Genomic DNA, 10,453 nt, shown 5'->3' with positions numbered 1-10,453 from the left:
AAACCCAAGGAGGGGTCGCTATGAGTCGGGTCTGACTCGACAGCACATAACAACAACAACAACAATGGCTAATAGTATAGTGCTGAAGGCACTTGACTGCTAATCATAAGGCTGGAGGTTCAAACACATCAGCCACTCTTTGGAAGAAAGATGGGGCAATCTACTTCCATAGTGATACTGCCTCGGAAACCCAAGGAGGGGTCGCTATGAGTTGGGTCCCACTCGACAGCACATAACAACAACAACAACAATGGCTAATGATCATGAACATGTCTTCATGTGTTTGTTGGTCACCTGAATATCTTCTTTGGTGACGTGTCACTTCATGTATTCTGCCATTTTTTAATTGAATTGTTTGTCTTTTTGATGTTGAGGTGTTGGAGTTTTTTATAAATGTTATACGTAAGTCACATATCAGATATGTCATTGCCAAATATTTTTTCCCATTTTGTAGGATAGCTTTTGACTCTTTTGGAGAAGTCTTTTGATGCACGTAAGAATTTAATTTTTAGAAGGTCCCAACCATTTAGTTTATCTTCTGCTGTTTGTGAATTCTGGGCTATGCTTGATAGTCTATTTATGCCATACATTAGGGCCCGTAACTTTGTCCCTATTTTTTCTCTGATGAATTTTACAGTTCTAGGTTTCACATGAGAGCTTTGGTAGCATAGTGCCTAAGGCACTTGACTGCTAACCAGAAGGCTGGCAGTTCAAATCCACCAGCCACTCCTCGGAAGGAAGGTTGGGCAATCTACTGCTGTAGTGATACTGCCTCGGAAACCCAAGGAAGGGTCACAATGAATTGGGGCCGACTCAAAGGCACATAACAACAACAACAATAACATACAATCAAAAGAAGCAGCCTAACTGTGCTCAGAGTTTCCAGAGGGATCAGGCACCTCACACGCAGCTTGTCTTCTGGGCAAGGGTGTGGTCCTCGGGCAGAATGAACTGTATGCTGTCTGCCTTCTCCCAGCCCCTCCGGATCTTGGCGAGTCTGTGGCTGAAGCAGGGCAGGAGTAACAGGCCTCTGGCCAAGATGACCAAACAGGGCACCAGCAGCGTGAGCGTGAAGGTGGGAGGCAGGTAGAACTTGTAGGAGCTCTCCTCGAAGGCACGGGACCAGCCATAGGTGAGCGTGTGCAGTGTGCTCAGCACAAGGGCCACAAAGCCCAGAGTGGACTGCAGAAGGAAAAGAAGGCTTTGACACAGCTGCAAGCAGAAGGAAGGCCAGAATGATGAGAGACACAGGGATCCCGCCAATGGCTCATCCACCCTCCTGGTGGAGGGGAAGGAGGGCAGCATTTGTAGCCAGAGCTCTGGGTCCTAATCCCAACCTTCTTATTCATCATCTTACTATTATTACCTAAACTCTATGAGCGTCAGTTTCCTTGACTGAAAATGGGAATGCTCTTCTACTCTGATAATATATAAGGTTTAATGGAATTACTCCATAAGATGCATACAATGGTTTTTTCCAAAGTGTGTTATACATACCCATGGTGGCCAGCAGATGGCTTTAGCTGGAATTAAGTGCAAAGAAATATAAAAATATTTTACTAATTCTATGTATATTTTAAGGAGCTCTGGTAGCATAGTGCCTAAGGCACTTGACTGCTAACCAAAAGGCTGGCGGTTCAAACCCACCAGCCACTCCTCGGAAGGAAGGTTGGGCAATCTACTTCTGTAATGATACTGTCTTGGCAACCCAAGGAGGGGTCGCTATGAGTCAGGTCTGACTTGACGGCACATAACAACAACAAAAACAACATGTATATTTTAATATTTATCAGAATAATAAACATATTGCAGCAAACCAAAATAATAATTTCAGATGTTACTTGACCTTAAATGAGGCCAGATAAGAAAATTTGCTGTTGAGTCCATTCCAACTCACAGCAAGCCCATGTGAAGCAGGGTTTTTGATGGCTGATTTTTCAGAAGAAGATCTCCAGGCTTTTCTTCTGAGGTGCCTTTGGGTGGACTTGAACCACCAACCCAAACTGCCAACCATTTGGTTAGCAGTGAAACATGTTAACCATTTGTTAACCAGAAGGTCAGTGGTTTAAACTCACTAGCTGTTCTGTAAGAGGAAGGTGAAGCAATCTACTTCCATAAAGATTTAAAGACTTGAAAATCCAATGGGGGTCACTATGAGTTGGAATTGACTTGATAACAGTGTTTTTTTTTTTTTTTTCTTTTTTTGGTTAGGGACAAGAAAATGGCTGGGAAGTGCTTCTCTGAAAGTCCAGACTCTATGAATTCCAGATTCTGCTGTTGGTGTAAGGATTGACTGACTCTGTGACAGTGGAGGAGTTATTCAATTAGCTCAGGGAGAAGGAAATAATTCCAAAAATTAAAGTGGGAGAGTACGCACGAGGACAAGCATCAGCACTGTGTAGACGAGGCATCCCTCCCTCTTGCAGATGATTCAGGAAACAAGGAAGGGAAGAGGGCACTGGGGATTCTTTATAGGGGGCAGGGAGTTGAGCACAGGTGCAGTTTTGTCTGAATTCAATAAACAGTGAGGAACTACTGAGAGATTTGGGTCAGGAGAGACCTGTGTTTATTGCATATCCAAAATACACCCCAAACATATTGCATTTGAGTTGATTCTGATTCTGACTCGTGGCAACTCTGTGTGTTTATTACATGAGAAATGAAAATAACAGGGACTCATCAATCAATTAACACATGTATTTTCTCCAAGGAAATATTGCAAGGGTTTAATTTAAATGTGGTGGTATGCTAATAACCTCAATGTTCTTTATAGATCTGGTTTGAGCCTTCCACAGAGAAGCTGCAATTGGGCCTCCTGGATTTCCTTTGAGCCCAGCCTGTCAGCACTGATCCATGGACTTTGCTAAAGATGCTGGCTTGTTTGGTCTCCCCTGGAGCATGTTTCTAAGTGGGTCTGATTCTGCTACTGGGTAGCACTCTCGGCTCTTCTCTGATATAGGGGGGCCGTACCAGGACCAACTTCAGTATGGTGAGCCTTGGTTAATGAAAACACTGAAGTATTGCTTTTGTTAAAAATAATAAAATAAATATTCTCCAAAGGCTATGCACTATAATCAGTTGCTGTGGAGTTGATCTAAAGTCAGGGGAAGAATTTAGCTACTAACCCAGATGCACCTTGGAAGAAAGCTCTAGAGACCTACTTCAGAAAAATCAGCCACTGAAAATTCTGTGGAGCATAGCTGCACTCTGACACAAATGGCTTTGTCACGAGTCAGAATCAACTTGATGGCAACTGGTTTGGCTTTTTCTTTCTTTTTTTAATGCACTATCATTTCATAGACTGGTCCTCATGTATAATTAGACCCTAAATAAAAGAACTTGCTATTATAAGATCCCCAGTCTCAATTTACTAACTGATTGTTTGGATTGAACTGTATCCCCTCAAAGATATCCTAAAGTCCTAAGTCCTGTACCAGTGTATCTGATCCTGTTTGGAAATAGGGATGTTGTCATTATATGAAGATATTATCAGTTAGGTTAACATGAGGTCATGATTGGAGTAGGGTAGGTCCTAATCCTACATTACTGATGTCCCTATAAAAGAGGAGAAGATATGGAGACACAAGGTGACAGAGGAAGGATGCTATATGAAGCTTCAGCTGCAAGTTAAGGAATGTCTGGAAGAACTAGAAGCTAGGAGAGAGATGTGGAACAGATTCTCCCTCAAAGCCTCAGAAGGAATCAACCTGGCTGACACCCTGAATTCAGACTCCCAGACTCCAGAACTGTGAAACAAAAAACTTCTGTTCTTATAAGTCAAAAAAAAAAAAAAAAAGACCCCAGTCTCCCCAGTCTTCAGCCTTCCTAACCATCTCTGGTTCTTCTTGGTTTTGTGACCACCTCATGGATATTCTTATAGAAATGTCTATCAATTCAAAATATCCTAGCATCAACCTCTGAACCATACCAACTTTTTCTATTGTTTATTGAAGACCAGGGTTAAAAAGGGTCCCAGTACTGCCCATCTGGAATAAGTCTTGAATAAGCCTGTCATTCATCCTGACATAACCCAACTAGGTGCTCGAAGCCCAAAACCGTTCCTTCCAGCCCCACAACTTGTGGAGTTTCTGGAGTTTGCCGAGATGACTGGGAGGTCTGACACCATGATTTTAAAACCTGGCTACATGTTAAAAATCACCCAGGGAGCTTGGAAAAAAATAATTTAAAACCCACCCCTAGAAATTCTGATTAAATTGGTTTGGAGTGGGACTCAAACATCTGTTTTTTAAATGCTCAGCAGATGATTGTAATGTCCAGCCAGGGCTGACATTCATTAATATAGGTTCTAGTCACCCAAGTTCTTCTAGCTTTAGTTATGAATTCCACATAGGCCCCAATGCTCAAGGCATTTGATTGGGAAGGACCAACAGCTATCTGTTTATTGGGAAAAAAAATAATATGATGGTTTCTGTGCACCAGTGCTGTTGTATCAAGGGCCTTTCTCAGATAATGCCCCAGTAAGAACCCACCCAAGGTTGTAGGGCAAGTGAGCCACCATCCCCAGGCCCTAATTTGGAGAGTAATGGACTGTGCTGGCATGTGGGTCTCTGCATTGGGAACAAGTGTGGGAAGCTGCTCCTGGGCCTACCAGCAGTAGTGAGATCCACCCTTTACACATCACTATTCCTGTGCCATCCAAAATCCTGTGGTGACAGATGGCAGAATCCCCAGCCTCAGGCCAATGGTTCATAGGGAAGGCTGACAGCCAAAAACCAACCAAGAACAAAGGACCTTTTGATATTCAGTCCCCATGGGAAGCAAGGATGACTCTAGCTAGTTTGTTTCCCTAAAAATCTCTCCTAGGGAACAATTTGAAGATCCCAGAACGGCCAAAGGGGACCAAAAGGAAGGGAGAGATTGTCATGGGATAATTAATGACCCCTAAGCCAGGGCCATTTTTATTACAGGTAAGCTTGTTAGCAAAAGAGAAAACAGCTAGGTTGTGGGTGACTCCTGTTAGTGCTCAATTACTATGGTGTGAAGGGGCCTTGGACAATCACTCATGAAGCTGGGGTCAGTGCTGGTCTCTATCATTATTTAAGATGGGTGGCTGGAATGGACAAGGTCACAGGAAGTTCCTCTAGCTTTGGGACAGAACTTAGGTGCTAGGTGCTGACCTCTGATTTCTCTGTCTGCGTCAGTTGCACCCGCCTGGGTGTTTTGCAATCAAAAGACATTTAATTGCTTAAGTAGGAGCATTTAGCACAACCAAAAATGAAACAAACAAAAGAACACCCAAACAAAAACAATATAAACAACTTTGAAAAAAGCATTGGAAGACAAAGGGTAAATCACCTCTTTGTGGAACTAACACACTGTTTCAATGGCTTTTGCATAAATAAATCATTGAAGACCCAGGGGTTAGAGCAGGCCCATTGAGAACAATGGCCATCTCCACCTTCCTGTGGCATTTGTACACCTGGGGCCTGCAGCGGTTGTGGGTGGCAGGGGAAAGAAGTGGGGTTCGGTAAGCTCCTTGTTGTTGTTGTTGTTATGTGCCGTTGAGTCAGCCCTGACTCATAGCGACCCCTCCTTGGGTTTCCGAGGCAGTATCACTACGGAAGTAGGATTGCCCAACCTTCTGCCTTCTGGTTAGCAGTCAAGTGCCTTAGCCACTATGCTACCAGAGCTCCCCGCAATGCTAATTTTACAGAAGGTTGCAGCTGACCTTGGAATTCACAAAGCCATTAATGAGCACATGCATTACACATTTTACATGCACTCAACTGGAAGCCCCCAGTGACCTATGAAGTGGACAGTCAGAGATGGGGAAGTAGAGCCCTGAGAGGCTAAGAAGACTAACGGCTCAGGGCTGGTGAATGGTGGGCTTGGGACTTAACCCAGGTCTGCTGACTCCACCTGTGGCTTTCACACACTGTAGTCTGTGTAGTTAAGAGCCATCCAGGGAACAAATATCATACAATCCCACTTATATGAACTATCTAGGACAGGCAAGTATATAGAGACTAAAATTCATTTGTGGGTACCAGGGGCAGGAGGGAAGGAGGGGAAAAGGGGGACTCATCACTTAAGGGAAATTGAACTCCTGCTAAGGGTTATAGGAAAATTTGGAAATGGATAGTGGAGATGCTTGAACAACAGGATAAACATAACTAATGTTACTGAATTGTACATGTTAATGTTGAAAAGGCAATTTTGTTACAAACACACACACACACATATATGTGTATATTTACAATTTGTTAAATATTTACCATATATAAGGTCCACTCAGAGAGCTTGCAAAAATACAGACTTCCAAGCCACCTCAGAGAGTCTGTAGGGCTGGGGTTGCCTGGGAATCTGCATTTTCCAAGCATGTTCTGTGACCTCAAACTTTTTGATGGTGGTTAATACCAAGAATCACATTTTATATGACTGCCCAATGTACAACCATATGTACCACATGCATTTATCAACAATTGAATCAATGTTAACAACTGAAAAAAAATATTGGTCCTTAAAACGTGCAAAGCACTGATATTTTCTTTGGCATTTTATTCTCTTTCATTTAAAAAACGCTGGTTGTAACTCACTAAATTGATTTCACGACTCACTAATGAGTTTCTAGGTCCCTTTGTGGTGCAAATGGTTTGTACTCTACTAACTACAGCACACAACAACAACAACAACAACCACCTAACATTTGGTGATTTGAACCCACCCGTAGGGACCACAGAAGAAAGGCCTTGTGGTCTGCTTCCTTTCCAACCAGGAGAACCCTATGAAGCCATTCTACTATGTAACACATGAGGTCTCTTTGTTGAAACAGACTCAATGACAACACATTTAATTTTTTTGGAATGAGTTTCAACCAGTCTGAAAACACTGACCTGGACTATTCTGAAGCCCAGGGTAGGGATCTCTGCCTTCTATATTACTGCCTCCTATTGGGCTCAGAAATGGGTAGCTTAATCAGGGATAATGGAAATATGGCCAGAGACCCTCATAATACCAAAAGGCTTTTTCTGTTTCTTTCACATATAACCTTTCACTGTGAATCACAAAATCCCTACACAGCATTAGCACCACTGTTTAGGAGTGCAGACTGAAACTCAGGGAGTTGATGTATCTGCCCGTGTTTATAGAGGTGGGACATGGGGATGCAGAGCTGGGAGAGGGACATCCCAGGCACTGACATATTGGCACTGGCAGGAGGCAAAACACACTGTTTTCATGGATGGAATGTGGGCATTTGATTTCCATAAGTAAAATCTTGCCTTTCTACCCACCTCTTGGCCCTCCAATCCTCCCTCCCTGCTCTTACAGAAGCAGGACTTTCACACTTTTCTTTGGACTCTTAAATATGTAAAGCAGAATGTGGCTGCTGAGGTCCCAGCCAGCATTTGCTAACAAAATCAAATCCTCTGGCTTTCTCCAGCAGCCAGAGCCGGGGCATGTAATCTACTGCTGCTTAAGGGAGCAACTTTCTGGTGAGAAGAGCAACCTGCAGTCTGTTTTAATTGTGGATAAATCAGGTACCCCAGGATACTCAGGCAGAAACAGGAAAATCCTAGATTCAGGTGTGAGACACATGAAGATTAGCAGCAGAAAAATAAAATGGACCTTCTGAGACAAGCAGAGCCAAGGAGTTACAGAAACAGACACACTCTTTTTAAAAAGCCCAACTTTAAATTTTTGTTCTAAGGCATATTATGTGTCACCAATCAGAAACAATTATTGTAATTGTTAGGTGTTTGGATTATACAAGAGTAATGTCAGTATCCCTGAGTGTCCTACTAAGTCACTGCACAGAGAAAGTTCTCAACAAATTTCTGTGACAATGAGGGTGGATGGTAGAGCTGTTCTCTGTCCTGATGCAGTACAGAGGAAGACTCAGGATTAATAGGCTTCCATCCATGGGAGGGGATGAAAGAATCCACCAACCCACTTATTAGCTGACCACATACAGTAGGAGATGCCAAAGAAATGTCCCCATCTCAGTTGCCTTTGTAAGTTGAAACATAACTCTTTCTGTCTTATTCCCATTGTATCTTAGACCTAGCACGGTGCCTGACATGCATGAAATGCTCTGTGTTTATTACATGAACAAATGTATAAACAACCTTTCTCCACTAGCAGCACTTTCTGAAATATAGTCTGTGGGGTTGATAACTATTGTCTAGGAAAAAAGGGAGGTGAGGGTTAATGCTTGAGTAAGTCTGGCTAATAAGGTTTGTCAGCTGTAGTAGATCTTAGTGAGGTCTTTGATGTGCTAAAGGGCACTATGACTCTCTTAACCCAGCTGCTGTCGAGTCACCTTCAATCATGGCAACCCTATGAATGTCAAGGAAGAACTATGACCCATGAGGTTTTCAGTGGCTGATCCTTCAGATGTAGATCACCAGGCCTTTCTTCTGTAGCAACTCTCAGTGGACTCAAACGTCCAACCTTCAGTTAGTAGCCAAGTACATTAACTACTCGCATACCCAGAGAATCTGTGAATATTTTAGGGATCTTGGTGGTGCAGTGTCTAAAGCATTTAAATATTTTGTTGTTGTTGTTGTTATGTGCCGTCAAGTTGGACCCAACTCATAGCGACCCCTTCTTGGGTTTCCGAGGCAGTATCACTACAAAAGTAGATTGCCCAACCTTCCTTCCAAGGAGTGGCTGGTGGGTTTAAACCACCAGCTTTCTGGTTAGCAGTCAAGTGCCTTAGGCACTATGCTACCAGAGCTCCCATTTGAATATTTTAAGGGGGAGGCAAATCATTTCTCAAATGTATTTGACCACAGACCTCTATAATTTTTATGGGAATAGTGTTGTCCTCTGGGAAACTCTTTGCTACTGGATAGCTTCATCCCCTGTAAACTGATGATCATAATGCTCACTTCTTATCCACCCTGCAAGACTCAAGGGACTAAAGAGAACAAGAAAGCAGGGTTGAGATGAGAGTGTTGAGTGGTCGGCTAGGCTCACTAACTAGCTCACTGACCCTCCACTTTGACCAGCAAAATATCCAATAACTATACATTATGGATTTTTGTTTGGAAAGCTCAAGAACTGTAGATATTGAGAATGCTTAATACTGAGTTCAGTGCTCTCTTCTGTATTTGTTTCACACATCTATATCAGGCTTCCCTAGATATCAGGAGGAAGAGTTTTATCTCAGCCTGTCCCTTTATTAGGAAACTTGGATATGAAGGCCCTGGTATTTGATGAGTTATCTTGCTGCTTGCTATATAGATCAGTATAGCAGAGGCAGTTCACTGTGGCAGTCATGCACCCAGACAGGCAAGGGCCATATCCTGCTGACTGCTCATGAGCTGAGGGCCAGGCTTGCTTTACCTGAATGAAGCTGAACTCCCTCCAGTTGAGTAAGTTTGCGATGGATGGCAGCGAGGTGACAGCCAACAGGGACAGCGTGCCAAAGGCCAGTATTCCCAGGGAAAGGTAGATTTCCTTCCGCCAGACTTCCTCCTCAATCCAGAGGTAACTCTTGTTGACCAAGACCTGAAAGGGATGGAAGGAAAACCACGGACTCTGGCAAAAGTCTGTGCCCCTGGGATGCAGGTGATTGCTTTGGGACTTGAGAAAGGATAACTAGCACTTACACACCACCCAGCTCTGTTCTATGTTCTAAGTGCTTTACTTGCTTAATCATCACAAAACCCCCATGAGGTAGAGATCATTGTGAACCTCATTTCACTGATGAGGAAAACAAGGCAGAGAGAGATCAGATATATTTCCTACGGTCCACACAGCTAGCAGATGGCAGATTCTGGAGTAGAACCAGGCACCCTGACTCCCACCCCTGTGGGGTCAGAGGTGAGCACACCAGAACAGTTACATGAGCCAAGTAAGGTACTTGAGAAATGAAAAAGAAACACAGACATTTTAAACATGACCATCACCCCAAATCTCAGGGAAGAGAGGGGCAAGCCAGGATCCACATCCCCTCACACAGATGGGCTTGAGCCTCTGCAGGCTGCCTCTCCTTCCAGCCTGCCTAGCACTGGGCCCTTTGTCTTCCTGCTGCTGAAGCTGCCCTCACCATCCTCCCATTGAGGACACACACAGACACCAAACCCTAAACAGACACTGTAAATCTTTACGGAAGCAAACTGCCTCATCTATCTCCTAAGGAACAGCTGGTAGGTTTGAACCATCAGCCTTTTGGTTAGCAGCCAAATGCTTTAACCACTGCACCACCAGAGCTCCTAGTCTAGCTAAAGTTTTGCCAGTTTTATTGATCTTGTCAAACTAACTTCTGGTTTTGCTTTCCTGTATTCTATTTGTTGCTGTTGTTTGTCTAAAGCTTTGTTTTTGTCCTTTAGTATTGCTGACATTTGTGTTTTGTTGTCTTATTGTAGTGAAACTTTCTGGTTTCCTTCTCCTTTCCTTGTGTGTGTGTGTGTGTATGTATGTATATGTATGTGTATATGTATGTATGTGTGTGTGTATATATATATATATATATATATATATATAT

The 10,453-nt window shown here is 43.3% G+C and overlaps 1 protein-coding gene across 1 annotated transcript in view; it reads right to left on the bottom strand.

The window, feature by feature from the left end:
- Window positions 1-900: 900 nt before the first annotated feature.
- STEAP3 (STEAP3 metalloreductase) overlaps window positions 901-10,453 on the bottom strand; it is a 22,196-nt gene continuing 12,643 nt past the window's right edge. Inside the window, exons 3-4 of the mRNA XM_007937760.2 lie at window positions 9,310-9,474; window positions 901-1,182 (exon numbers count right to left, since the gene is read on the bottom strand). Coding sequence (XP_007935951.1) covers window positions 901-1,182; window positions 9,310-9,474 — 447 coding nt within the window. The remainder of the gene's footprint in view (window positions 1,183-9,309; window positions 9,475-10,453) is intronic.

Source organism: Orycteropus afer, unplaced genomic scaffold (genome assembly GCF_000298275.1).
Source record: "Orycteropus afer afer isolate SDZICR_OR568_19922 unplaced genomic scaffold, OryAfe1.0 scaffold00004, whole genome shotgun sequence".
NCBI lineage: Eukaryota > Metazoa > Chordata > Mammalia > Tubulidentata > Orycteropodidae > Orycteropus > Orycteropus afer.
This window is presented reverse-complemented; position numbering and strand designations above follow the sequence as displayed.